At 55.7% G+C, this 27,772-nt stretch overlaps 2 protein-coding genes across 2 annotated transcripts; both read left to right on the forward strand.

Annotated features, from left to right (window-relative positions):
- The first annotated feature begins 1,244 nt into the window (after positions 1-1,244).
- Positions 1,245-2,728, forward strand: HAMP (hepcidin antimicrobial peptide). The gene is made up of 3 exons (XM_082862699.1): positions 1,245-1,396; positions 2,377-2,436; positions 2,518-2,728. Exons 1-3 carry the CDS (start codon positions 1,313-1,315, stop codon positions 2,617-2,619), a joined length of 246 nt encoding a protein of 81 aa, XP_082718825.1. The 5' UTR covers positions 1,245-1,312; the 3' UTR covers positions 2,620-2,728.
- A 6,355-nt stretch (positions 2,729-9,083) lies between these two features.
- On the forward strand, positions 9,084-21,498 carry MAG (myelin associated glycoprotein). The gene is made up of 10 exons (XM_082863590.1): positions 9,084-9,140; positions 9,638-9,706; positions 9,887-10,255; positions 11,662-11,958; positions 12,046-12,303; positions 13,364-13,624; positions 18,175-18,462; positions 18,814-18,910; positions 19,888-19,987; positions 20,993-21,498. The coding sequence occupies exons 2-10, from the start codon at positions 9,661-9,663 to the stop codon at positions 21,155-21,157; spliced, it is 1,881 nt and encodes a 626-aa protein (XP_082719716.1). The 5' UTR covers positions 9,084-9,140; positions 9,638-9,660; the 3' UTR covers positions 21,158-21,498.
- Positions 21,499-27,772: the final 6,274 nt, after the last annotated feature.

The following is a 27,772-nucleotide window of genomic DNA, read 5'->3' on the forward strand; positions in this document are numbered from 1 at the left end:
CGACGTCTGTGGTGTGAGGACTCCCACATCAGTGGGTTTCAAGGTGCCAGCACGATGCCCCTAACTTTGGAGTTGGGATGGGACGCGCACAAGCTGCTCGTTGAGCCATGTGGGCCAGGTCCGGCAGACCCACCGTGCCCTCCTGTGTTTTCTGGGAGGCAGGAAAGCCTGGGGATGAGGGCACAGGCCCCAGTCAGGCTGCCCAGGCTGAAGTCCCGACTGCCTCTGGCTGGCCGAGCTTGGGCAGCGCCCTCACCTTTGCCTTCAGCTCCTCTCCTGAAAAGTGAAGAAAGTAAGTCTCAGGTGGGCATGGTGGGCTCCTCTCTCAGGAGCAGGATCTAGGAAGCCCGGCCCCTGGGGTCAGTGGCCGAGAAGGCAGCTAGCACCCTGAATACAGGATGGGTCAGGTAGGAGCTGCCCAGAGGATAGGTGGCACAGGCCGAGTTAACCCAAAAGTGAGTCAATACACCTGCCGGCTCATGAGGTGCAGTCAGATGTTAGCTATTACCGTCACCACTGTCTTTTGGCCGAAAGTTCGCAGGAACATTTCCCAGATACCAGGGCCGCACCTTAAGTTTCTGACACTTGAAAAACCCTACAGGTGGGGCTTCCCTGGAGGTCCAGTGGTTAAGACTTTGCCTTCCAATGCAGCGGGTGCGGGTTCCATCTCTGGTCGGGGAGCTAAGATCCCACAGGCCTCATGGCCAAAAAACCAAAACAAAACAGAAGCAATATTGTAACAAATTCAATAAAGACTTTAGAAGTGGTCCACATCAAAGAAAAAAAAAAAGACCCCATACGTGTTCTGGGGGCTCCTGTCGACACAGACTCCTGCACGTGGCCGTCACGGTGTTCCCTGCCCGGCAAGTGACAGCCATATGGCATGTGAATGAGGAGGCCGGGGAAGGGTGGGGAAGGAGGGCGCCTCACTCCTGCTCATCGACCAGTTCAGCTGCTGGGGCAAAAGGTGGAATTTTTTCTGAAATCAACAGGGTGATGTCATGTTGGGGAAAGTGTTTCCCAGGTGGCTGGCAAGAGGCGTGTGTCTGTGGTCGCGTCTGTCCCACCTCCTGGACACACCCCTGCTGGCTGAGGGTGACACAACCCTGTTCCCTGTCACTCTGTTCCCGCTTATCTCTCCCGCCTTTTCGGCGCCACCACCTTCTTGGAAATGAGTTGGGCCAAAGGGGAGGGGGCTTAGCATCCCCGCCCCCCCTCCCCCAGGAGGCCCCATAAAAGCAACTGTAACTGGGCTCCCAGACACCAGAGCAAGTCCTAGACGTAACAGAAGGACAGCCAGACGGACGGCACAATGGCACTGAACGCGCAGATCCGGGCCACCTGCCTCCTGCTTCTCCTGGTCAGCCTGACCAGTGGCTTCGTTCTCCCACCCCAGGTGAGAGCCCACAGGGTCTGGGCCCAGGAGGGCAGCCAGAATCGCAACGGAGAGCCAGGCCCCTGGGAGGGGACAGCGGAGGGCAGCAGGAGACCCCAGCACGGGCCAGAGCTCAGGGCAAGCAGAGGGGGACAGACAGCTGCTCGAAGTGCAGAGATGGGGTACTGAGTAGCAGGGACTGGGGGCCCTGATCTAATTCCACAGTTATTTATTGAGGGCCTACTCTGTGTTAAGTCCTCTTCTAAGACAGTGGTGACCAAGCAGTGAACAAGGTAGATGAGAGAAGAATCTCGTGGAGCTTACATCCTGGTCAGGGAAATTAGTCAGTGAACTTAAAACAAGTGAACACTTGTGTTCAGTAAATGCTATTCGTGAATAACATAAAAGATGGTGGAAGAGTGGTGATGTGGGTTGGCTTCTTTAGCTGGCATCAAGGGCTGGCTCTTTTGTGAGAAAATGTTATTTGACCTATGACAGGGAGGAGAAGAGAAGGGGGCAGCCAGCCAAGACCAAGGTGGGGCAAGCATGGTGTACCTGAGGGCTAGAGGGCTTGGTAAGGGAAGGAGATGGTGCTTCGAGAGGAGACCGAGGGGTGGCCATGCCACGTCTTGTGGGCAACTGTGCAAACGCTGATCTTCCTCCAAGCACAGGGGAAGCCCTGCAGGCTTTTAAGCCGAGATCTGACGGATAACCCATGCGGAACGGGTTGTAAGGGACAAGATACAGGCAGGGGCTGGCCTCCAGGCCACGGAGAGTGCTACGGAAGAGTGAGCAGCTGTGGAGAGAGAAGACAGATCTGGGATGTTTGTAGGCAGGAGAACCACCCGTGGGAAGGTGCGGAAAGGCCACAACGTAAGGCCACTCCTAGGATTCCAGCTGAACCAGCGGACCCAACCCCTGGGGAGGAGCTGGTCGGTGGGAGCGAGACTGAGAGCTCTGCCGGGGCCCTGCCGTCTTCAATTCCCCTTTTGCTTTCACAGACAAGACAGCTCGCAGACCTCCAGACCCAGGACACAGCAGGAGCTGCAGCTGGCTTGACGGTGAGGTCCCCTGGCACTCCCTTCAGAGCCTCCCACGCCTTCCCATGCCTACGCCCCGCTCACTGCCCTTCTTTCCCACAGCCTGTGCTCCAGAGGCTGAGACGAGACACCCACATCCCCATCTGCACGTTCTGCTGCGGCTGCTGTTTTAAAGCAACATGTGGGTTATGCTGCAGAACATAGAGCAGCCCCTGCTGCCCTGCCCCCAGTCCCTTATTTATTCCTGCTACCTTCCAACCCTCAGTGAACGGTCTTGGAATAAAATGTCCGGTTCTAGCTCTTATTTTCCAAACCAGAGTCTATTGTCTTTTCTCCCTGCCAAAGGCCTATCCCAGAGGCTCGTTGTGGCCCCTGTCTTGGGAGGGCCAGTGCTCGGTGGGGTGTGCGGGGTTGGTGTGTACTGGGGCTTGCAAGGAAGCTTGTTGAGGGATATTTGGTTTCTGTTCTTCCCATCTTTCCCCACTTCAGAAAACGTCGAATTTATGTTGCAACAGCAGGGAATGAAAGTCAAAGTTTCCTCCTTACAATCTTCTGCAATTTACAGGGGTAAATTCACATGCCTAGCAAGGGTTCTCAGAGTAAGGTCTGGGGACTACTCCAGGGCTCCACAAGGTGGAAACTACTAAGATGTTTCCCGTCTTTCTCACTCTCATTCCCTCGTGAGTGGACAGCGAGGCCCCACGACGTGTGAGGACGTCATCCTTCTGACGTCTGGTAGATTGTGTGCTTGTGTATCTTGTGCTTTAAAAATTTCTGTTTCAATTTCTAATAGATTAAGCACCTATAGATATAACTCACTAGAACACAAGGTTTTTGAAGTTCTCAATAAGTTTTCAGAGTATAAAGGGGTCCTGAGACCAAAACACTTGAGAACCACTGGCCTTCAGGGACCACTAGGTGACGCAAATGAGTGAGATGTGATGGATTTGTTTCACAGGAGCATCTTCACTTATATTCTCTCAATAACAACGTACTTTGCATAGGAGATACGTAGGACAATACTGTTCATCTCCACAAGCGGTTGAATTCCCTCCCTTGCTTCTTGAAAACTGTATCCCTCTCAATTCATCTGATTTCCCCACTTTTGATAGAAGAAATGCAAGATGCATTTCACTATCATCTTAGCCCATGAGAACACCTCAGCGCTAGCGTGATGATAAAGGGCCTCGGCCATTTGGCCTCAATGTTGCATAAAGATAGGGAGTGGGGAGGCCTGGGGCCCCATCTAAAGAGGGCTGCCAGGCATAGCTGCCGTGCCCACAGGCAGGCGACACATGGCTAGAGCGCCTTTTCAAGAGAAGGTGGCGGGCTTCCCTGGTGGTGCAGTGGTTGAGAGTCCGCCTGCCGATGCAGGGAACGCGGGTTCATGCCCCGGTCTGGGAAGATCCCACATGCTGCGGAGCGGCTGGGCCCGTGAGCCATGACCGCTGAGACTGCGCGTCCGGAGCCTGTGCTCTGCAACGGGAGAGGCCACAACAGTGAGAGGCCCGCGTACCGGCAAAAAAAAAAAAAAAAAAAGAGAAGGTGGCAATCCTTATTTTATGTGAAATTTCCTGATCTTTAAAATATTGACAACTGATGAAAGGAATCTGATTTTTTAAAAATCAGCACCCTAGGAGCCAAACCAAACCCAGCCGGGAGCCAGATCAGGCCCGTACACTACCGACTGCTGCCTCGGAAGCCACGGGAGGTTGGTCCTCTGGGAGAGGTTTTCCTGAACAGAGACCGAAGGATGGGGAGAGGAAGACTTGGGGAGCTTGGCGTCCTTTTAGCTGCGGGATCTCACAGGCATCCTCCTCTTGCTCTGAAACCCCACTTCCTCATCTGTAAAAGGACAGAAGCCTCTACAGTACTCAGATCGTTGGGCTGTTGAGATGCTCAGAGAGGGAGGAGTGTGAGTGGAAACTGTCAAATACCTCATCAATGCAAAGGATTCGTATTGACAGAGGAGGTGGAGGCCTCTCAGACCCTCCTGATAAATAAACACCGGGAGGTGGGAAACCCAAAACTGCTAATTGCACTTGATGATACCAGTGCTCTTCTCTCACCTTAGCCGGTCCTTCAGGTGGTCCTAGTGATGTGAGGCGGAGGCACCCAAACATTAGCGTGTATCCGACTCTCCTGGAGGGCCTGGTAAAATGCAGATTTGGCAGGTCTGGGGTGGGGCCTTAGAATGTGCATTTCTAACGAGCTCCCAGCTGATACTGCTGCTGCTGGCCTGGGGGCCACAGTTTGAAGACTCCAGCTGTTGAAGCTGCCAACTCTGGCTGAGGGCAGAGAGCGCCTCTGGGTTGGACCAACCACCCACTACCCCTCAAGAGCACGTGCAACGAGTGGGCCTGGGAAGGCTTGATTCTGCCCTGAGATCAATTTTGCTTGGTCTGCACAATGTTTTAGACAAAAATTGGGCTAATATCTAAAGATAGAGGTATTTCACATGAAAATCTGAACTCCTGCTGTTATGGGCTGAACTATGTCCCTCTAAAATTTATACGTTGGGAATTCCCTGGTGGTCCAGTGTTTAGGACTAGGTGCTTTCACTGTGGTGGCCTGAGTTCAATTCCTGGTCGGGGAACTAAGATCCCACAAGCCGCATGGCAAAATAGAATAGAATAGAATAGAATAGAAAGAATAGAATAGAAAGAATAGAATAGAAAGAATAGAATAGAATAGAATCAAATAGAATAGAATAGAATAGAATGATCTATATGTTGAAGTCTTAATCCGCAGTGTGATTGTGTGGCATTTGGTGCTAGGGTCTTTACAGAGATAATCACATTAAAAGGAGGTCATTACGTTGGGTCCTAATACAATAGGACTGGTATGCTTATAAAAAGTGGAAATTTGGACACAGAGACCCGCATATAGGGAAAACACCATGTGGACATGGAGACTTCTATCCTCCAGCACTGTGAGACAATAAACTCTGTTTCTTCAGCCACCCAGTTCGTAAGACTTTGTCACAGTAGTCCTAGCAAACTAACACACCTGCCTCGCCTGGAAGGGCCCGGTGATCAGGCAGCACTGGTAGCGGGATCTGAGTAGCACCTCTCCTTTCTGCTGGCACATGCTCTCCGGTCCCCCAGTCCTCCCTTGGGCTGGAGACCCGAGTGCAGATCCCAGCGATAGAGCCCTCTGTGGGACTCACTCACGTGTACATCCCGCCCCCAGGGACAGCCGTCATTCAGTGCACACCCGGAGAGACGATAGACCCACCCCCCTAAAATGCTCGGGCACAAGACCCCAAGGTGGCTGGCGTTGATGCTGAAGGCTGTGACATGAGTCCCCTAGGATCTCCGTGTCCTCTCCCAGAGCCCAAGCACCACGCCACTCTCTGGTCTGGAACCCTGGCGTTCAAACCCCAGCCCACTCTCAGTGGGCCTTTGTCCCTGACTGGGAAAGGCACGGGCAGAGTCTGACATCATGAAGCCCGAGGTGGGGGTGGGACTCCCCATCCCCCTCCATCCAGCCTTCTCTGACTCCTCACTCCCCAGTCTGAGGGATTTCCCCACCCATCACCCTCTGCATCTCCCCCCCGCCCCACCCCCACCCCCGGGGCCGGGCTCTCCCTTGGGAGAAAGGACCCTCCCCGCCTCCCTCCCTACTGCCCTGGCCTGAAGGAGGACAGAAGATGCCCCAGTGTGACTGAACAGCTCATGATCAAACCACTACTCCACTTCATCACACCACCATCACCATGCAAAGGTCATGACCAATGGGAGGGGCTGGGGTGGCAGGAGGATCACCGTGGACTCTGAACACAGAGGGTCCCTACCCAGCTCAGAGAGTCAGCACAGCCCTGGCTGAGCACCCTCTGTGCACCAGGCACTGTTCTAGGGGATACAGTGGTGAACAAGACAGACAGACAGACAGGCAGGCGGAGACCTGAGCTCAGATGCCAGTGGGGAAGCAGCTCACTGAGGGTGCAGGTTGGCAAATGGCGTGCTGAGGGCCATAGAGGGACCGGGCAGCATTTAAACAGAGGAACTTGGCTTGGTGAGAGGGGCCGGGCAGGCTTCCAGAGGAAGCAGCGTCCAAGCTGGGAGCCAACAGGCCGCACAGGCTACAGCCAGCAGCGGAGCGGGGAGTGGGACGGGGCAGGGGAGCTTTCTAGGAGGAAGGAAGAGGCGTCAAGGCCTCCGCTCAGGGCATTTGAGGATCACACCCGTGCACCCACTCTGCGTTGACGAATCTTAACTCTGCCAGGAGCCAGCCTCCCGGCAGGCTAGGTTGGGCATAAGCAGCCCAAGGCCTGTCCTCCTGGCGGTCATGTTAGCACGGGAGGAGAGAGTCGACACATAAGGTTGTTTCCGATGGCAAGAAGTGGCTGGAAGACAATAGACCAGGATGTGGGTACCAAACGCGACACCCTCTAGAGAGGGTGGACGTGACTGGAGCCGAGGGTGAGATGTCCTGCCTCCTCCTCCTGGCCACACCGGCCTCTGTGGCCTCTCAGGCCCGGGGTTATCCCTAACACTGCCACCAAGATCCCCTAGACGCTGAGGACAATGCCTTCTGCCTCTCAGCCTGAGACTCCAGAGATCTTAGAGCATCCTCCCAGGGACCCAGAACCAGGGTACGCACTGATGGAGGGGGGAATGAGTGAGGCAGCCGCCCCCAGCCCCTCCAGGAAGGAGCTCGTAGAACCCAGGCATCAGGCTGCCCAGTTCAAGCAGCGGTGACAAGGGCCCTTTGTGCCCCCCTCCCCCGGGGGCAGGGAGGAGCTGGGCCTTGGAGGCAGGCGGCCCCTGGCACCCAGGGGGAGGGGAGGGGCTGGTCAGTGGGGGCCTAGACCCTGGGAGGCCAGGGGACTGCGAGCGGGGCCTGCGGAGCAGAGGGTGCAGAAGCAAGAGCATCAGGTGAGTACTGCAGCCGAGGGGGCTGTGGGACGGGGAGGAGAACAGAGGACCGGGGCTGAGAGCACGGGGCAGGGTCGCCCAGGGCATGTGCAAGGCGAAGCGGTCTGGGCCGTGGATGGTGGCTGGGAGCTGCCACTAATTTAGGGTGGGGGAGGGTGCGGCTTAGGATTGCTCTGGGCGTGGGCTGGGACCGTGGCAGGGACGGTGACGGGGCCTTGGGAAGAGACCACAGAGAGAAAGAATGAAGAGCCCTCCTCAGCACCCCTCTGGAGGACGTTCTGCCCTGGGGCTCCTAAGTTTGTGGCAGATGGGGTGGAAGTCATCCAGGGACAGGTGAAGAGGGGAGGGATGCCCAGGTGATCAGACGGCTGCCTCCTGCCATCTGGGAGGGTGCGGGCACGGGGGGCCGCGAGGGAGCAAGTTCCAGCATCTGAGCACCTGACGGGGGCGCGTGTGCACATGCACGTGCACCTCTCTTAGTGAGCCTTGATCCACATCAGTGTTTCTCCACCTTTATTTACACCCCACTAAGGAAAGCTTTTAGACCTGTTTTTCCTAATCCAGCTCCCCCCATGAGATCTTGATATGACGGATAGACTGTATGTGTTTATGTACCGTGGTCCTTTAGAGAGCCACAAACCACTGTAATAACTAAGATTTTTCTGGACCCCACCCCAAGAACCAATTTTCACCCCCATTCAGATTGCATGGTCTACACACTTGTTTCACACGTCTGCCCAGGCCCTGTGGCCCTCACCTGTGTCTACCTCCTGTACCTTCCCGTCGCAGGTGCAAAGGTGGCATCTGCCGCGTGTCCATCCGCATGTGTCTGAGTGGGTCTGTCCATAGCCGGTCCGAGTGTCTTTGCGAGCATGGCACGCAGGCAGGTCCGTGTGTATGCCCGATTGCCATGCCTATGCCCGTCCCGGTGTGTGGTGGGCAGGAGGACGCAGGTGTGTGTGTGTCTGCCGCACGGGGGTCTCGGTGCCTGTCGGCGTGTGCAGAGCCCTGACGGGTGTTACGGTGCGAGGCTGCTCCTTCGGGCTGCGTCCAGATCCGTCACATTTCATGGCGGCATTTGCATGTGTCTGACCGCATGCGTCTGTCCGTGGGAAGAGAGTGTCAAAGGCCAGGAAGAGCAGCCACTTGGAAACACTGGGTCCAGCCCTGAGGCGACCCACAGAGGAGCTGGGTGCCAGGGAGTCACTAACCCCAATCCCTGGTCCTTCCTGGCTCCACTCAGAGCCCAGCCAGGCTCGCCCAGCTCTTCCCTCACCCCCAGCTACCCCAGAAGCCCCCCAGGACGAGGCACCCTCACCCTGAGGGAACAGGGCTCTTTTGTACCGGGCTCTCGCCTCTGGAGGGTGGGGACGCCAGGGGCCATCTGTAGGGTGGGAGAGGGCGGCAGGAATTCACGTGGCATGTTGGGAATGCTGATGATGTGAAACCCAGTCATTGATGGGGCTGGGTCCCTGCCTCCCACCCCCAGGCCTCAGCCGTGGGACATGTGCTCCCTCACCGGTTCACTGCCCTCGCCTCCCCCCACCCCCAGAGCTCTGCTGCTTCCCTTTCCTTCCCGAGAGTTCTCCTCCATCGCAGTTTGCCTCGGGAGGTGACCACGGAGTAGCTTTCAGGCTGTGTGGGAGGGTCCCAAGCGTCCATGGGCCACAGAGACCGTGTTGGCAGCCTGCAGGATCTACTCACAGTGGATCCTGAAAGCGGACGGGGAGGGGCAGGGGACCCTCAGGCCCCCACCTCCTTGCACCTGTCTGACTCTTGTTCCAGGTTGGCCGGCTGACAGCTTCAAGTGGGACCAGAAGACATTCCCAACTCAGGGAGACGGAGGTGAGGGGGAGGGTTCCAAATTCCCCTTCCTCCTGGCTTCCCCTGCTTCCTGATGCTGGTCCAGACTTGGCTCTATCCTTACTCTTTGGAGATCCCCAAGGGCAGGATGGTGATGAAGACAATTATTAGCACGTCACTACCACGTAGAGTCAGGACAGTTTGGTGGTGAAATCTGCAGACCTGGACGGGCAGACAGGGCTTGAATCCTAGCTCTGCCACTTACGTGCTGTGTGGCCTCGGGCAAGTTCCTCAACCTCTCTGGACCGCAGCTACAAAGTGAGGATAAAAATTGCACCTACCTCAAAGAGATCAAATGAATCTGTGTCGTAAAGTACTGGGGGTGGTTCATGGTTGATGCCCATAGATGTGTTTGTGATTATACATAATAATAGCAGCAGTGGCTAACGTCTGAACAGGCTGCTTCCTAAAGCCTTACTAGAAGCACCCTTTTCACTTCCCCTGGCCTTTAACCCTCTCCTCTCTTCTCCCCTATCCAGCCGTTGCTCGCTTGCTGTACAAAATGATATTCCTCACGGCACTGCCTCTGTTTTGGATCATGATTTCAGGTAATGCCTGGGGGTCTGGGGCTCCTGGGGTCTTGGCCCCTGAGCAGGCGGGGGTTGATTCTGTGGGTCCCTGGACCCCGCCCCCGCCCCACAGGGCAGTGGAAGGTGATGGGAGTGGGGGGATTGGGGGCATCCGGGCAGGACATGTCCCTCAGCCTCAGCGGTCCTGCTTGCCCACAGCCTCTCGCGGGGGTCACTGGGGGGCCTGGATGCCCTCGTCCATCTCGGCCTTCGAGGGCACGTGTGTCTCCATCCCCTGCCGCTTCGACTTCCCCGACGAGCTGCGGCCGGCCGTTGTGCACGGCGTCTGGTACTTCAATAGCCCCTACCCAAAAAACTACCCGCCGGTGGTCTTCAAGTCACGCACCCAAGTCGTCCACGAGAGCTTCCAGGGCCGCAGCCGCCTCCTGGGGGCCCTGGGCCTGCGCAACTGCACCCTCTTGCTCAGCAACCTCAGCCCCGAGCTGGGCGGCAAGTACTACTTCCGCGGGGACCTGGGGGGCTACAACCAGTACACCTTCTCCGAGCACAGCGTCCTGGACATCATCAGTGAGTTCCCGGGGGCTGTGCAGATGCCGTGGGGCTGGGGCCATGCAGGGGGCGCAGGGGGAGCAGGACGTCCTCCTGGCACCTTTCCAGGGAGGTCTAGCTGGCAGGACCAGGGACTTGTTGGTTTGGCTGGGGGGAGGGGTGCAACCCCCCCCCCCCGCCGCCCACACTGCCCAGGCAGATGACTGAAACAGGCAAAGCAGGGCTCTCAGAGGAAAGCAGTGGTCTTACTCTTCCAGAAACACCTGGGGTAAAGGCAGCGGGCCCAAGGGTTGGAGCCAGGCCTCTGGATTCCTATGTTAGCTGGGCTACTGAGGGCAAGTTACTTAACTTCTCTGGGCCTTGTTTTCCTCTTCTGTAAAATGGGGTTAAGAACAGCACTCAAAGTTCAATGAGGGAACAGTTGTCAAGTGGGCAAAGCAGTGCCTGGTACATGACGCCCAGCTCCGTCTAAGTGGTGCTGGGTGAGAAGGCAGGGTCATTGCTGTCAAGCATTCTGAGTTTTCCATTTGTTTGTTTGTTTGTTTTGTTTTGTTTTTGGCTGTGCTACACGGCATGCGGGATCCTAGGGACCGAACCCGTGCCCCCTGCAGTGGAAGCACAGAGTCCTAACCACTGAAACACCAGGGAATTCCCGAATTTTCAAAGGGAACTGTATTTTTCTATGTTTTTTCAACATCAGCTGCTGATTCAGATATTTTTTTAAAAAAATACCCTAAATTTAGGTCAAATAAAATGCAGCTCTGGGCCAGTTTGGGCAATTAGAGTAGGGTCTACTGCCTCATTTCTGAGAGGCCCTGAGAGGCATGGAACCCTTAGACTCAGGTTTGCCATCAGCTCTGAGTCCACATGAGGAGCCAGATTACAGCCCTGCTGCACAAAGAGAGCCCCCGCTTCCGCCGCTAGGCACAGCCAGACAGCTCCAGGACACACCACACACACACGCACGCACGCACGCACGCACGCACGTGGAAGGTAAACCAAAGCAAGCATGGGAAGGAGAGAGGTTTCTTGAGGAATATAATGTAGTGTCCAGAGCACAGACAATGAAGCCAGAGCGACAGGGATTGAAGCTCAGTTTTACCCCATGCGCGCTGTGGCCTCAGTTTCCTCATCCGCAAAATGGGCAAAATAACATTACCCACTTTCTACTTTCGGCATGGCTGGAAGGACAGGCAAGTTACACACAGTAAAGTACTCAGACCACTATATTGTTGTTTCCGTTATTATTACATCTGCGGTTGGATCTGCGGAGGGCTTCTGGGTGAAGGGTACCCAGGAGGAGAGAAGGTTGTAGGGAATTCTGCATCCAAGGATGGGGAGGGGACCGGGTACCAGGACTGGAGTCGGACAATGTGGGGGTCCGATGCTGCTTCCTTCACCCTCCATCTCCCCGTCTCACTTAGACACCCCCAACATCATGGTCCCCCCAGAGGTTGTGGCAGGCACAGAAGTGGAGGTCAGCTGCATGGTGCCTGACAACTGCCCCGAGATGCACCCGGAGCTGAGCTGGCTGGGCCACGAGGGGCTCGGGGAGCCGGCTGTGCTGGGGCGGCTCCGCGAGGACGAGGGCACCTGGGTGCAGGTGTCGCTGCTGCACTTCGTGCCCACCAGGGAGGCCAACGGCTACCGGCTGGGCTGCCAGGCCTCCTTCCCCAACACCACCCTGCAGTTCGAAGGCTACGCCAGCCTGGACGTCAAGTGTGAGCTTGGGTGCGGGGCCGGGGTGCGGGCCGGGGGCGGGGTCTGCGGCACGTGCCCGCTGACGTCCTGTGTCTCCGGCGCCGCAGACCCCCCGGTGATTGTGGAGATGAACTCCTCGGTGGAGGCCATCGAGGGCTCCCACGTCAGCCTGCTCTGTGGGGCCGACAGCAACCCGCCGCCGCTGCTGACCTGGATGCGGGACGGCACGGTGCTCCGGGAGGCGGTGACGGAGAGCTTGTCCCTGGAGCTGGACGAGGTGACGCCCGCGGAGGACGGCGTCTACGCCTGCCTGGCCGAGAACGCTTATGGCCAGGACAACCGCACCGTGGGGCTCAGCGTCATGTGTGAGTCGCCGCCCCCGCGCGGGGCGGAGCTGGGGGCCCAGTGGGGGCGCGGTCGGGACCATGCCCGTGGTTGAGGTTGGAGATGGAGAGGAAGTTGCAGGTTAAGGAGTTCCTTCATTTTCCCCACGAGTATCTGGTGAACACCTACGCTGCACCACTCTCCTCGCTAGGACAAGATGGGAAGAGGCAGAGGCAATCCCTGCCACCCAGGAAAGCCTGTTAAATTCAGTTTCCTGCGGGTAGAGCTGGGCCTGGCTCCGGAAATCTGCATTTTAAAATGAGCCCCATTGCAGTTCTGATGGGAGGGCTGAGGAGAACCCAGGCCTCTCCCAGCCCCCGAACATCATGGGGCCCCAGGGAGAGGGGGCCCGTCAGACAGGATTCTTAACTAGGAGCCAAGGAGAGGTCATTCATTCATTCATTCATTCACTAATATTTATTGAGGCAAAGTGCCCAGGGCTGGGGATAATAAAAATGACAGCACCGGCCAACATTTACTCAGCAGTTTCTGAGTGCCTTCCAGAAATACTCTTCCCCTGGGGCCTCCCCACAGCTGGCTCCTACTCACCTCCTTCTAGGCTCACTGCAGCCCTCCCTCACCATCCTAGTGAAAACCGTCAACTACTCCGATTTCCCATCCCACCTTTATTTTTCTGCAAAGCACTTATCCCCGTCTTGCCAACTATATGTTTGATTTCCTTATACAGCATCTGTCCACACGGGCAGGCATCTTCATCTACCTTGTTCAGGCTAAAACAGTGCTTGTCACAGTTGGTTCTCAGTGACCCCTATGAGGTTGGGAATATTATGAAGCCCATTTTCCAGATAAGAAAAATGGGGCCCAGAGGGGTTTAGACATGGGTCCACACACAGCTGGGAAGGGGTAGAGCCGGGATTCAAACACAAGCGCTGTCGCTGCAGAGCCCCTGTCTTTGTAGACGAGACACCCAGGCCTGGGGTTACCTGAGCCATCCTGAGCTGGTGTGCTCTGATTGGGGTGTCGGGGGTCACATTTGGGGGTGGGAGCTTCTGACCATCGGCCCCCTGTCCTGCCCCCCAGATGCACCCTGGAAGCCGACGGTGAACGGGACAGTGGTGGCCGTGGAGGGGGAGACAGTCTCCATCTTGTGCTCCACACAGAGCAACCCGGATCCCATTCTTACCATCTTCAAGGAGAAGCAGATTCTGGCCACGGTCATCTATGAGAGCGAGCTGCAGCTGGAGCTGCCCGCCGTCGTGCCTGAGGATGATGGAGAATATTGGTGTGTGGCCGAGAACCAGTACGGTCAGAGGGCCACCGCCTTCAACCTATCCGTGGAGTGTGAGTACCCCCCTGCATCCGCTGCCCCTGCGGAGGGCAGCCGGGCTTGACTCCTGCCCACCCACCCCTGTGGTAGACGGCTCAATGGGGGACACCCAGGTTACCGGGAGGTACCCACGCATCCCAGCCAGGGGTCAGCTTCGCTCCAGCAGATAAGGATGAGGAAGGGAGGAAAGCGGAACCCACAGCAAGAAAATAAAAGCCCCACCTGAGAATACGGTATCCCCACATCCTGGTGTGGGCTTGTGACCAAGGAGATTTCTGAATCCTGTGGCCACAGCCCCTTTGCGTTAACCAAAAGAATAACTACGACCGCTGACCCTTATGGAGCGTCGCTAGGCACCAACCAATGTTGGAAGCTCTGTACAGGGACCCACTCTTTCGTTTTTGTTACATCCGATGAGGGAGGTTCTCTTACTGTCTCCAGTTTCCAGAGAAGGAAACTGAGGTCCTGAGAGGTTATGTCACTTGCCCAAAGTCACACAGCCAGAAAACGGCAGAACTGAGATTCAAATACAGTGGTCTGGTTCCACTCTTCTGTGCTGCCCATTGACCTCATCCTATGTTATGACATCAGAATACATTGATCAAGCCGTTGTTACATGCACGGGCCGTGTGGCTCAGTGGGAGGTGCGGGGTAGGACCAAGAGGACACCAAGCGTATTAACAGATAACAGTACAGCCAGAGAGATGAGACGGGTGCATATAAAAAGCCAACTGTCTTGGGAATGAAGCCCATTGTTCCACTGCCAACCAGAGCCCTTCCCAACCTTCTGTGGACATCACCGCCAACACCCCACTCCCACCCCGGCCGTCACTCGGGTCATAGCTCCCAAGTCGCAGTTTCCACTCCCCCTCCTCCAGCAACTCCCTCTGGAATGTCACCTTTGTAGTTCCATTCCCCCTGCTTCCTCCCCAGCTCCAGCCTGGCCTCTGGCACTTGTCTCCAAATTATTCCACCTACAATGGTCCCTACCACACAAGCTTGCCAGAAGGTTTTGGGCACAGTCCGTATATTCAATATGGCATGTGGCCGTAGTCAGTAGAGACAGATTATTCCTGGAGTACCATCTTCCAGGGCAAGGTGATGGCCACCACTGCCCTGCTAACCCTTCCTCTTTGGGCACCTTCCTTCCCAGTCTCTGCTCACTCGCGGCATCCAACGTGATCATGCATATGGGTGTGCGGGTACCCCGCCTTCTCCGTACATGCCCACCCTTCTGCCTCACGCTTTTCCCCGTTAAACTTATATCCCAAGCCAGGGGTTCTTAGGTGTAGAGTCAGAGAACCCCCTGAGGATCTGGTGGAAATGTCTGATCCTACACACACCTCCAGCTCACGAATGTTTTCAGTCACAGACCCTCCTGTATAATAAGAGCGGTGGCAGCAAACGATCATTAAGGGCCTACTCTGGGCCAGGATTGCATCCCCTGCACGTGTTATTTTGCTGAGCCCTTGTGGTCGCCCCTTGAAGCAGCTACGTGTTATCGTCGTCCCCTTTGAGGAGAAACTGAAGGTCAGAATTCCCCAAGGCCATGCAGCTGGAAGGCTGGCCAGTGCCAGGATTCTTCTGGACTCCTGTCGACCCCGTTCTTAAACCTCTGGCTGCTTCATCTCCCCTGCAGTCCTTGGTACCCAAGGTACTCAAGGCCTTCAGTCGGCCGGAGGGGAGGAGCAGCTGTGCCTCCCACCCCACCCCTGCTGAGCCGGTCACTGGGCTCCTAGGCCTGTGTCGCTGTGCTTACCCTCTGGGTGTCTGGCTTCAGGTCCCTCTCTGTCCCCAAAGTCTGCGTCCCCTAGCAACGGGGCTTCCGTGCTTGCTGACGACGGTGGGTGCTCCTGAGCGGGGAGGGGGCGGGGGGCGGGTGTTGGGTCCCAGCACAGCGTGGGACCTGCTGGGCACTCACCTCACTGAGACCCTGTGATGACTAGAAGACTGGTTTCAGCCCTTTGCACATATTGACCTATTTCATTCTCACAACAACGCGATTGGGGGCAGGGACTGCCCTTCACCCGTTTAATAGGAGGAAACGGAAATGTTACTGGTGCCCAGCACCCGACAGAGCTGAATCGACCTGGGTCCGAATCCCAGCTCTATCTCCATCTTGTGATGGAGATGTGCTGTGTGATCCCAGACTAGTGAATTCACCTTTGCTAAGCCCCGATTCTCTTCTCTGAAAAACGGGTATGACAGTATAAGGAAATTGTGGTGAGCGCCCATAGTGCCCGACATGTCCCATGTGCCCCGTAAGTCTTAGACATCCTCTTAGCTTCCCACTCATCTCTCCTTTGAACTCCTGGCTGGGTATCCGCCTGCCTTCCTGCTGCCAAGGCTTTGCTCACTTGCTTCCTCTGCTGGAATGGTTCGATCCCTGCATGGGATGTTAAGCTTTCTTTTTCTTTTCTTTTCTTTTTTTTTTCCGCTGCATGGGGTCTTTGTTGCTGCGCGCGGGCTTTCTCTAGTTGCGGCGAGCGAGGGCTATTCTTCGTTGCGGTGCACAGGCTTCTCATTGCGGTGGCTTCTCTTGTCGCAGAGCACGGGCTCTAGGCGCACAGACTTCAGTAGTTGTGGCTCGTGGGCTCTAGAGCGCAGGCTCAATAGTTGTGGCGCACGGGCTTAGTTGCTCCGTGGCACGTGGGATCTTCCCAGACCAGGGATCGATCCCATGTCCCCTGCATTGGAAGGCAGATTCTTAACCACTGCACCACCAGAGAAGTCCCTAAGCTTTCTTTTCGACAAACTCATGTGCCCACTTCAGAACAGAGTCCCGTAGCCCCTGGCAAGTCAAGGACCATTACCCCTCTTTGCACACATGAGAAGTCCATCTCGGAGGCCCAGGAAGCTGAGTGGCCTGATCGGGGCCACCAGCCAGTAGATGGCAGAGTTGAGATTCAAGCCAAAGCTGTCTCACCCCAAACTTCCCATCCTTTGTGGGACCTGGGGCTTATCTAGTGTCAATCAGGGTTTCATAAGTCGCGAGGCTGCCGGCAATGCTGCAAAGATGCTGAGCACATGCAACAGGGTGTCAGCGTTCCCGCAACACTGTCACAACAGTACCAGTGGCGCAGTATTGAATGAAAGGATTTTTAAAAAATTAATCACTGTCCGTTCAGGTTTGTCATTACTAATTTACTCTGTGGTGTGTTAATTTGTCAATACTACAGCAAGTATAGTGCACGTCTGCCTCAACAGAATTTGGAATATTTAACTGTTCATTTACTAGACGTAGAGATATGTACACATTGAGGTTCCAAATGGAATGACCCCCATTGCCAATACACGGCTCATGCGACTCCCTGCTCCGTCGCTGTTACCTGCATATTCTTTTTTACTGGAAATTGAAAATAAGTGGGGTAGGCGGGCCAAGGATCTTTTGCCCGTGTGGAAGTGGGCTTTGCTCAGGGCTGAGAACCAGAGGCCAGTCTAGAGCAAGCAGAGGGGAGTGCCAGACTCTCCATGAGGGAAAGAAAACATAGTTGAAAAAGCAACATTCAATGTTCTATTATAATTTCATATTTTGGAAAATGAAAGGAAAAAAAAATACCAGTATCGTTTTTGTAATTTAAATGGCAGCAAAGCAAAGCTCAACAAAATGATATTGGGTGGAGGGTGGTACCTGGTACCACGGGGAATCCTGCGAGGGAGGGAGGGTCAGGATGCAGGGGGCTCCAGGGAGTCAGTAGGGGCATCTGTAGGATGGCCTGGAGGGGGAGCTGGCTGAACGCAGTAGTTCATCCAGTAAGTCTTCCCAGAGCTCCTGCCGGGTGAAAGGGATGTTCTAGGGACTTCCCTGGAGGTCCAGTGGTTAAGAATCTGCGCTTCCACTGCAGGGGATTTGGGTTTGATCCCTGGTCAGGGAACTAAGATCCTGCATGTCGTGCGGTATGGCAAAAAAAAAAAAAAAAAAAAAAAAGAAAGTCATGTTCTAAGTGTGGGGGACAGAGCGGAGACTGAGTAAGAGCCTGTCTCGATGCAAATACAAGACCAGCCACATCAGTGTATAACCCGGGTAGGGATAAGTGCTGGGGAGAAAACTCGAGTGAACGGTTATGGAAGCGAGGTGCAACTTACATGGGGTGGTCAGAGAAATAGACATGGTCTGCGCAGAAGCTGCCTGGAGTGAGGGCGTGAGTTTGGCAGGTGTCAGGGAAGTGTTCCCCGCGGAGGGAGAAACGCAAGACCCCCCCACCCCCGCCCCGACTGTTGGAAAAAGCTCCACAAGTATGAGAAACAAGTAAGGAGGCTGGTGTGGCTGGAAGGGAATGAGCCAGGGCGACAGCAGGAGATTAGCGCGCGGCTAAGTCCTGCAGGACCTTGCAGGCGAAGGCAAAGAATTGGGGTTTTATTCTAAGTGACACGGGGAGCAATTGGGCCGGAGGGGGGCTTTGAGCAGGGAGCACCGTGATTGATTTATGTTTCACTAGGCGAGCAGAGTTAGAGAGGACGTAAAAGAGAGTGCAGAGGGGAACAGGCAGCTCATCTCCGCGACGGCCAAGGAGCCCCCGAGGCCCTGTCTCTAGCCCGCGGGGTCTTGGTCTTGCCCCTGCAGTTGCCCCCGTGATCCTCCTGGAGTCCCACTGTGCGGCGGCCCGTGACACGGTGCAGTGCCTGTGCGTGGTGAAAGCCAACCCAGAGCCGTCCGTGGCCTTCGAGCTGCCCTCGCGTAACGTGACCGTGAACGAGACGGAGCGCGAGTTCGTGTACTCGGAGCGCAGCGGCCTCCTGCTCACCAGCATCCTCACGCTGCGGGGCCAGGCCCAGGCCCCGCCCCGGGTCATCTGCTCCTCCCACAACCTCTATGGCACCAAGAGCCTGGAGCTGCCCTTCCAGGGAGCCCGTGAGTGGTGTGGCCTGGGGCTGGGCGTCAAGGGACAGACAGGACCCCTCTTGGATCCAAGCTCCCCTCCCCAAGGCTGATCACCAGCGGCTGCGCGTGGGTCAGGCTGCGCAGCGGATCGGGTGGTAGAGATGCCCTTTCCAGCCAGTTAGGAGAGGCTGCCCCGAGCTTGCCTGTACTTTACTGGCCCCTCCAGCAGCAAAGGCCTTCAGGCTAGCCAGTCAGTGCAAGGATATGCCAGCGGTGTAAATATTTTCCCTCTCACCCCTGCCCCAGCCTGTCTCCTAAGAACCCAGGTGTCCTCACTCCCACCGGCAGCCCTGAGGGCGCCTGGGTCTTCTCTTTCCTCAGATCGCCTGATGTGGGCCAAGATCGGGCCCGTGGGAGCGGTGGTTGCTTTTGCCGTCTTAATTGCCGTCGTCTGCTACATCACCCAGACGCGCAGAAAGTGAGTAGCCTTCCGGGCTGAGCTGGGGCGGGGCGGGGTGGCCTCCAAGGGCAGGGCAGGGGCAGAGCAGTTGGATGCTGGGGATGGGCAAGGGAGGGAGGATTCTGCTCTGAGAATGTTCAGCTGGATGGAGGAGAGTGGGCCCCGGCTAACATGAGCCGCCGTGGTCGGGTCACGCATGCCAGTGCCTGGGCCGAGCACTTCTCACCAGTCGATACCTGTGCCCCGCATCCTGTGCTGTGGCCTCCTGCCACTCCGGTGTGATGGGGAGAGCCGGTACCCCTGACTTGCACCCAGAACATCAGTCACAGTTGGTTCCGGAAGCCCCAACGATTACACATATCTGTGGTATCAAAAACGCTCCTCAGGGACTTCCCTGGTGGTCCAGTGGTTGGGACTTCACCTTCCAGGGCAGGGGGTGCGGGTTCGATCCCCGGTCGGGGAGCTGGATCCCACATGCCTCGTGGCCAAAAAACCAAGACGTAGAACAGAAGAAATATTATAACAAATTCAATGAAAAGACTTTAAAAATGGTCCACATCAAAGAAATCTTAAAAAAACAGAACAAAACAAGACAAAACAAAACACTCTGCAGTCCCAAGCCACATCCACCTGCCACAGGTGCGCTGCTGTTAATTTTCTGCCCTGTGGTGCGCACATCAGCTCTCCTGGCGGCAAGGGGGTGCGGATAGCCCCAGAGCGATGAGGAGAACCCAGAGCAGCCAGGCTGGGGTCCTGAAAGTGGCAGAGACCAGGGCCCAGGCGGCTCATCCTCAGCTGTGAAGCAGAGGAGGGGTGGGCAGTGGTGGACAGGAAGAGGCTGCTCACCAAAGGGCCTGGCTGCCCATCTTAGAGAGGCGGGTGGGAGCGGCTCTGGGGTCCCTTGGGCCATACTCTTAGGTAGATGGGGTTGCAGATAGAGAGGGGAGTGGGGGGACCTGGGGGTCCCACTGGAGCTGACATGTCTTGCCTTGCAGAAAGAACGTGACAGAGAGCCCCAGCTTCCCGGCGGGGGACGACCCCCCCGTCCTGTTCAGCAGTGACTTCCGCATCTCTGGGGCGCCGGAGAAATATGAGGTGAGGCCAGAGCCCTGTGGTGCCGGGCGAGCTGGAGATCCTGTGCGCCAGGGGCCCCGAGGGCCTGGAGGGGGGCCTGGAGACCCAGGGGCAGAGGGGGCGCCGGCCCCGCAGAAGGGAAGGAGGGGTCGTACGGAGGGCTGGCTTGGCCCTGGGCTGGGAAGGGGCGCTCAGGCTGAGGCCTGGCGGGGGGCTGTGGAGCTCGGGGCCCAAGGGAAGCCCTCATCCACCCCGCCTGCGTCTATGACTGCATTTCCTTCTCCAATAGTCCAGAGAGCTCTCTACCCTGGAATGAGCACCCCAGGAGGTAGGTTCCGGGGGCCTCAGTGTGCCCACCTCTGGGCCCGTGTTGGGCCCTGGGCTGGGCTGCATGTGTGTGCGTCCCCGTCAGGCGTCCAGGTTGGTCCCCACTTCAGTCTGGCTCTGCCCAGCACTCCTGGCCTTGTCTATTCTGCCCCATTGCTTCTCCGCTCTGTATGTCTGTGGCCACTGTCCTGTGTGTGTATGTGTGTGTGTGTGTGTGTGTGTGTGTGTGTGTGTCCAAAGGTGGGGGGTAGGGATGGAAAGCGTGACAGGGAAGCCGAAGTTGCACCTGCAGGACCTCCCAGGCTGAGGAGGGGGACCACACCAGACCCAAACGTACTGAGTCAGGCATTTACAAAACTTGGGGAAGGTAGGCACCCGACCAGGTGGCTTTAATCCAAGAGCATGTCATGGACTGAATCGAGTGCCCCCCCCAAATTCCGATGTTGAAGAAGGCTTCCTGGAGACGTTGAATTTGTGGGCGACTTTCAGGCTTGGCGGCGAGGAGGTGGTTTTGCGTAGCGGGGATCGGCACAGGCAAGAGCTCCAGAGAGGGACTGGGGACCGTGGGGCTGGCTGGGCTGGCGGTCCTCAAGGAAGGAGGCTCACACAGGACTCAGCTCTGGGAGGCGCACGCGACTCCAGGCTTTGCATCTGTCAAGGGTGGAACAGGACCTTCTAATGGGTTGGTTCCCTTCATAGAGTGAGAGGCGCCTGGGATCTGAGAGGAGGCTGCTGGGCCTTCGCGGGGAGCCCCCAGAGCTGGACCTGAGCTATTCTCACGCGGACCTGGGAAAACGACCCACCAAGGACAGCTACACCCTGACGGAGGAGCTCGCCGAGTATGCTGAAATCCGCGTCAAGTGAGGGAGCCGGGGGCAGCCCGGATGGCCACCACCCCTTCAGGACCCTCACTGGCCCCCACTGGCTGTGGGCTTCCTTCCTCCCCAAAGTAGCGGGGGCTGGGGCAGGAAAGGGACGGGGCAGGTGACAGTGAGGTCCTGGGGGCCTGGCCTCCCCCTCCCTCCCAGTTGTCCCCGCCCTGCCAGCGCCCCAGCTCCGCATTGTGGCTCCCCTGTAACCTCCTTTAACCTCATCTGTCTGGAGGGGAGCCCGTCTGTCCGTGTTATTTATTGCTACCCCTGCCTGGTCTCTTGTCCCCATACCTGGCCCCAGGGCCTGTACGGAGGAACACGAAATAAATGCCCTGAAGCCAAACACCCGTCTAGATCCTGATGATTTCAGACCCGTCCTTGGGGACCCTGCCCCCCGCCTCCTTGCCCTTCCCTGGGTCCTCAGGGATCCTAGCCCTGAGCCCAGGCCAGCCGCCCTTAAGTTGCTTCCACTCCGAGCTGGCAGCTGGTCCACAGTAGGTCATGTTTGACTGCTGGGTGACTTCACATCACAACCCTCATTCCTGCTCCTGCCACAGGTGGAGCGACTGACAGCCCTGGGCTTGCGCTTACACACTGCCGCATCTCACTGAAAGAGATGGTCTGCTTCCTCGGAAGGGGCCTGGCTCCTGACTTGCCACACTGCTCACCATTTCCTGTTGTCCCACACCTGGCTGGCTTCACTCACTGACATCCCCCCCTGTACCCCGCGGGTCGCGGCGGGGGCCTCAGATCTCAGTGTTTCATGAGCCTGTGTCAGTTTGACCGCCGTGCCTCATGTTCACGCTGTACTCTGCAGCTTCAATCTTTTTTCCTTTCCTTTTTTTTAAAAAAAATTAATTAATTAATTTATTTATTTTGACCATGCTGTGCGGCATGTGGGATCTTAGTTCCCTGAGCAGGGATTGAACCCGTGCCTCCTGCAAGTGGAAGCGCAGAGTCCTTTGGACTCTGGACCAGCAGGGCATTCCCAATCTTTCAAACTTCACTTGGTTCAAGAAATATCCATCAGGCATCAGCTGTGTATTGAAGCCCTTTAGGAAGCTCGGGCTATCCTGGGAAGGGACCTCCAGGACAGTCCTGTGAAGATGAGGACGCTGGGGCTCAGGGAAGCCAGGTGATTTTCCCAGGGTCCCAGGGCCAGGAAACGGTGTGGCCAGACCCTGGACTCAGGTCTCCTTGAATTTAAAGAAGGCCGGACTCACTGGCATGAACTGGTATCAACAGCTAACATGTTTGTTGAGCGCTTACTACGTGCCATGTGGTTCTACCCGGTTTATATGAATTCATCTCCATTTGCTTTCCCTAACGACTACGACAGTGCTTCTCCAAGTGGGGTCCCTGCACCAGCGGTAGCAGCCTCACCTGGGCACTTGTCAGAAAGGCAGATTCTCAGGCCCCACCCAGACTGCAGGAATCAAAACCTCTGGGCTGGGGCCCAGCAGTCTGTGTTTTGACGAATCCTCCTGGTGACTCTGATGCACTGACGTTGAGAATCTGGAGGAGGCGAGGCATAGAGGCTGCATCACTTCCTCGAGGTCCCCCAGCTGCAGCCCCGACTTGAGCCCCCGGGGCCTGGCTCCGGAGCCCACGTGCTGGCCACTGTACGTCACTGCCGTTTCAGTGAGAAGCAGAGGAAGCTCATGGGTCTGAAGATGCCGAGGGGGTGGTAAGAATAGAGCCGCAGGGCTGAGGGTGATGCCAGCGAGGTTCCTGAGGAAGGTGGTCCTGCCCTGGTTTTTGAAGAGGGCGGAGGATACAACAGAGGCCAAAGTCAAGGTGTAGAGGCAGAAATAACCAAACTGTGTTGGAAAGGAAGGTGACGAGGCCGCTTTGGCTGGAGTGGGTTGTCCACGTGCATGAGAAAGGAAGAGAGGTGTGTGGTAACAGGGCTGTGGGCAGTGGGGCGGAACCCCACCCTGAGGCCTGCCCTTTCCTCGCCGAGCTGGCAGTCATGCAGGGAGAAGGATATTAAATAAATGACCTCAGGCAGAACGCCTGGCTGCAAAGTGGGACCCCTGCTCCCAAGAAGAAGCACAGGGAAGGTTGGTAGAGCCTAGAACGGAGGTGTGACTTAGGGTCTCGGGGTCGGGGAGGCGTCCCTATGGAAGGAAAGCCACTCGGGGACGCCCTGTGTGAAGGCCCCAAGTGGGAATGTGTTTGGCAAAGTTGCAGGAGCTGAAACAAGGCTGGAGTGATCAGAGAGGGTGGCAGAGAACAGCCACACTAGACATTTCCACCAGAGCTCCTGCGCACGTGCAGGGGCCCCGCCCTGACACACCTGTCCCCCGACAACAGGCACCTGGCTCCAGCAGGTCTGGCCTGGGAGGAATGACCCTACGGACTTCACCCTGAGAGGCAGAGGAGTGTCAATAACCAGGGACGTCCAGTCAGAGTAACCCCGTGCTGCCCGCGGTGCAGCCCGAGCGCCGCCCGGGTGAGCCGGGTGTCCCCAGGAGGGTTGTGGAGCGACTTTGACATGAATAGTCATGCTTTATTTAGTCTGTATCAGAGCAAAAGGAAAGCAGCACACCAAACATGATCTTTTGTTTTTTGACGAAAGCTTAGGATGAGGCTGAGTTAAAAAACCGATCAAGTGTATTGATTCAAAGAAGTGTATGAAATAAGTGTTTCCGGCGGTTCACAGACAGGATAAAAGTCCTGAAGGTCACAGGCAAACCTTTAACGTTTGGAAAGCAGTGATGTGATCTGACACAAAGACCATCTCTTAGGAGGGACTAACGTTCAGTGATGACCCCCACTTCAGCTGTCACACTCCGCCCAGCGCCTGGACTCCCCAGAATTCTGTCCACACGTGGTTACTGAGCACCTACTCTGTGCCAAGCCAGTGCTGGGCTCTGGGGATGCCTCACTGACCAAAAGAACCACACTCTGACCTGGTGGAGCCGACATCCTGTGGAAGAGATAGACAGAGACCAGATAAACACATGGTCAGATAGCGAGTGTGCTAAGAAGGAAGCTAAGAGAGATAAAAGGACACAGTGTGCTTGCAAGGCAGCCGACTTAGAAAGCGGTCATCTGAGTAGAGACCAGAAGGAAGACAGGGAGGGAGCTCTGTCGATTTCTGAGGCATGTGGGTCCAGGGAAAGCCAAGATCAGGTGCAAATGCCTAGAGTGGGAATGTACTTGTTATGTTCATGGAATGAGAAGGAAACCAGTGTGCGTGGAGTGGGACGTAGGAGCCAGAGCGGTTGCCCAAGGGAGCCCAATCACAGAAGGGCTTTAGGTCACAGTCAGGACTCAGGGTTTTACTCTGAGTGACCTGGGGAGCTGCTGGAGAGTTATATGCAGAGGAACGTTATGGAGGGGCCGGAGGTTTCAGAGACCCTGCTGGCAGCTGTGTGGACAGTGAATGTAGGGGATCAGCGGGTGCAGGCAAGGGGCTCAGGAGGCCACGGCTCTTGTACAAGAGAGAGGAGAAGTGGACATGTGAGAGGAAAGAGCATCAGGACCTACTCTAGAGGGGGAACTTATGGGACTAGCTGGTATGGAGGGGAAGGAAGAGAGGAGTCCGAGACACTTAGATGCTTAGATGTAAGGCCACTTCCTTGGATGCTGGAGAGGCCGAAAGGAACTAGTTTGGTGGGGAACACAGCATGCTCTGCTCAGCACGTTCAAGGACAGGCAAGGCTGACGGGACCCCTCCCTGGGGATATTTCAAGCTGAGGACGAGTCAGAGTGACTCAGAGGGATGGGGACACGTGCAGGAGAAGAGGTCTGGCTGCGCTGGAATAGAGGCGAGCAGGTCTCACAGTTGTAGCTGTCGGGAGGGATGGGCCACCCAATGCAGGAGGGAGGATGGCCAGGCATCAGGCATGACAACATGGACCACTTTGTCCCTCGCCTCCCGCCAACATCCTGGGTCGCTCCTGGCTGAGAAGAGCCATCCCTGGTCGCCCCCCACGCTGTCCTGAGGACCAGTGCCTGGGGTGGGCAGCTCCATTATCACCATCAATGAAAGGGCTCCAGGCCATGCTGGCTACTCCAAGTCTCCTCCTCTGGGGAGGGGTCTGGGGGGACTCACAACTCTGCCCAGGAGGATCCAAGCCTCCTCCTTTCCCCACCTTCCTCACTCTCAGTTCCTGTCTGCTCCCTGGAGGGGACGTGACAACCTCAGCTCATGGGCAGGGCAGCAGCCGAAGAGAAGACCCCTCCCCCCACCCCTCCCATCCCCAGAGCTCGGTCTGCCCAGAACATCTTCGCTGGAGAGCAGGAGGGGAACCACTGTTTTGTCTCAAAGGGCCTCTCTGCCAAACTCAGCCTGGAATCAAGCAGCCAAAGGCATGTGACGTCATGTCACCATGGAGTATTGGCCAAACAGAGCAAGGGACTGTTGGTAATGACGACAGCTCCCTTTTACAGCGTGCTCATTTCACGACGGCCGCGCTGCAAAGCGTTTCACATGCTCGCGGTTGCACACGGCCCACTCAGGGAGTCAGAACCGCCAATGTCTGCATCATCCTTAGACGGGAAACTGAGGGAGGTCACAGCTGACAGATGGCAGGACAGGGATTTGAGCCCAGGTGTGTTTACCAGGTGCTTGTCATTCATATGCAGCCGAGTGCAGCACGTGTGTGACCTCACTAACCCTGTGAGAAAGGCACTGTCATCCCCATCTTTCAGCCTGGACAGTGGGCTCCGAGGGGGCACACAGCTAGGTGTGGAAGGCAGCCCAGGCCTCACGGTGGTGCTCCACTGCTTCCAGGGCAGGGTGGGGACAGCCAGGCCAAGTGACCCAAAACAGAGACTATCTACCTCTTTGGAGGGAAAGAGGTGAAGGCACCAGAGCTACATTCTCAGGAGTCCTGCTTCCCCACCCTTTCCTCCTCCGTGCAGCCCTTGGCCTCCAGAAATCACGGCACGTCCATGAACCCCCTGCCCAGTTTCCTCCTGTAGCGGAACCATCAGCAATGCCTGGAGCTGTACCAGCAGAGGCCTCAGACGCTCCTTCTAGGTGATGAGCAGGACTGTGGGTCCCCAGTGGGTCCCAGAAGACTTTTGGGATCTTGTCCCTTGGCCTGGGAGTCCCCCATTGAGATCGCTGGGGATTGGGTTTTTTTTTAACTTTTTCTTTTGAGATAACTATAGACTTACAGGAAGTGACAAAGATAGAAGAGAGGAGTCTGGCGTGTGCTGTGTTGAGCTTCCTCCCATGGTTACTTGTTACATAATTATGTTTAGTACAACCTGTGCATAGTTCTAAGTCCTTTTATCTCTCGTCTAGATGTATGTAACACTGCAGTGAAGATACAGAATTATTCCATTACCCCAAAGATCACCCTTGTAGTCACATCCACTTCCCTTTCCTCTATTGTCTCTAACCCCTGGCAACCAGTAATCTGTTCTCCATCTCTACCATTTTGTCATTTCAAGAATATTACATAAAAGGAATCCTATGGTACATGACCCTTTAGCACTGGGTTTTTTTTAACTCAGTAAAATGCCCTTCAGAATTTTCCAAGTTGCTGCCTGTTCAATATCTCATTCCATTGCTACACAGTACTCCACGGAATGGATGTATCACAATTGTTGAAACATTTAACTACTGAGGCACGTGTAGGTTGTTTCCAGTTTGGGGCTATTACAAAGAAAGCTGCTGTGAACAACCGTGTACAGGCTTTGGTGTGGACATAAATGTTCATTTCTTGGGCATCAATGCCTGGAAGTGCGATTGCTGAGTCATTCGGTGGGAATATTTCATTAGTCTTTCAAGAAAATGACAAACTGTTTTCCAGAGGGGCTGTACCATTTTACATCCCCGCCAGCCATGCGCGAATGATCCAGTTTCACTGCATCCTCACCAGCATTTGATGTTGCTATTATTTTTTATTGTAGCTGTTTCGTTGGTCTGCAGTGATTTGCATGGTCTTGATTTGCATTTTCACTAATGGCTAATGGTGCTGAGCACCTGTTCACAGGCTTATTCGCCATCTGTGTATACTCTTTGGTGAAATGTCTTTTCTTGTCTTTGGCCCATTTTCGAATTGGCCATGCAATCCACCTACTTAAATTGTACCCTTTAATGGTTTTAAGTATATTCACAGCGTTGCACCACCATCACCACAGTCAGTTTTAGAACATCTCATCACCCCAAAGAGAAACCCGAGTCCATTAGCGGTCACTCCTTGTTTCCTCTCGACACCGCTACCCCAGCCCTAGGCAACAATTAAATCTACTTTCTGTCTCTACAGATTTTCTTTTCCTGGACATTTCATAGAACTGGAATCATACAATTTGTGACTTTTCGTGATTGGCTTCTTTCACTTAATGTTTTCAAGTTCATCATTTTGCAGGGTCTCTACAGTACTTCATTTCTTTTTATTGCCAAATAATATTTCATTGTATGGATATGCCATATCTTCTTTATTCGTTCATCACTTGATAGACATCTCGGTTGTTCCCATCTTTTTGGCTTTTATAAATAATGTGCTATGAACATTTGTGTTCAAATTCCTGGGTGGGTGTGTTTTCATTTCTCTTGGGTATATACCCTAGGAGTGGAATCACAGAGGTAGATGGGAATTCTATGTTTAACCTTTTGAGAAACTGTCTTGAGACTGTTTTTCAA

The sequence above is a fragment of the Leucopleurus acutus genome, assembly GCF_964270905.1.
Source record: "Leucopleurus acutus genome assembly, chromosome: 20".
NCBI classification, from domain to species: domain Eukaryota; kingdom Metazoa; phylum Chordata; class Mammalia; order Artiodactyla; family Delphinidae; genus Leucopleurus; species Leucopleurus acutus.

What these genes read in the sequence shown, in the direction of transcription:
- MAG (XM_082863590.1), top strand. Translation starts at nt 9,661, where the DNA reads ATGATATTCCTCACGGCACTGCCTCTGTTTTGGATCATGATTTCAG. An exon ending in GTTTTGGATCATGATTTCAG is followed by an intron (nt 9,707 to 9,886) that starts GTAATGCCTGGG and finishes GCTTGCCCACAG; the next exon opens with CCTCTCGCGGGGGTCACTGG. An exon ending in GGGCGCCGGAGAAATATGAG is followed by an intron (nt 19,988 to 20,992) that starts GTGAGGCCAGAG and finishes TTCCCTTCATAG; the next exon opens with AGTGAGAGGCGCCTGGGATC.
- HAMP (XM_082862699.1), top strand. Translation starts at nt 1,313, where the DNA reads ATGGCACTGAACGCGCAGATCCGGGCCACCTGCCTCCTGCTTCTCCTG. An exon ending in GCTTCGTTCTCCCACCCCAG is followed by an intron (nt 1,397 to 2,376) that starts GTGAGAGCCCAC and finishes TTGCTTTCACAG; the next exon opens with ACAAGACAGCTCGCAGACCT. An exon ending in GAGCTGCAGCTGGCTTGACG is followed by an intron (nt 2,437 to 2,517) that starts GTGAGGTCCCCT and finishes TCTTTCCCACAG; the next exon opens with CCTGTGCTCCAGAGGCTGAG.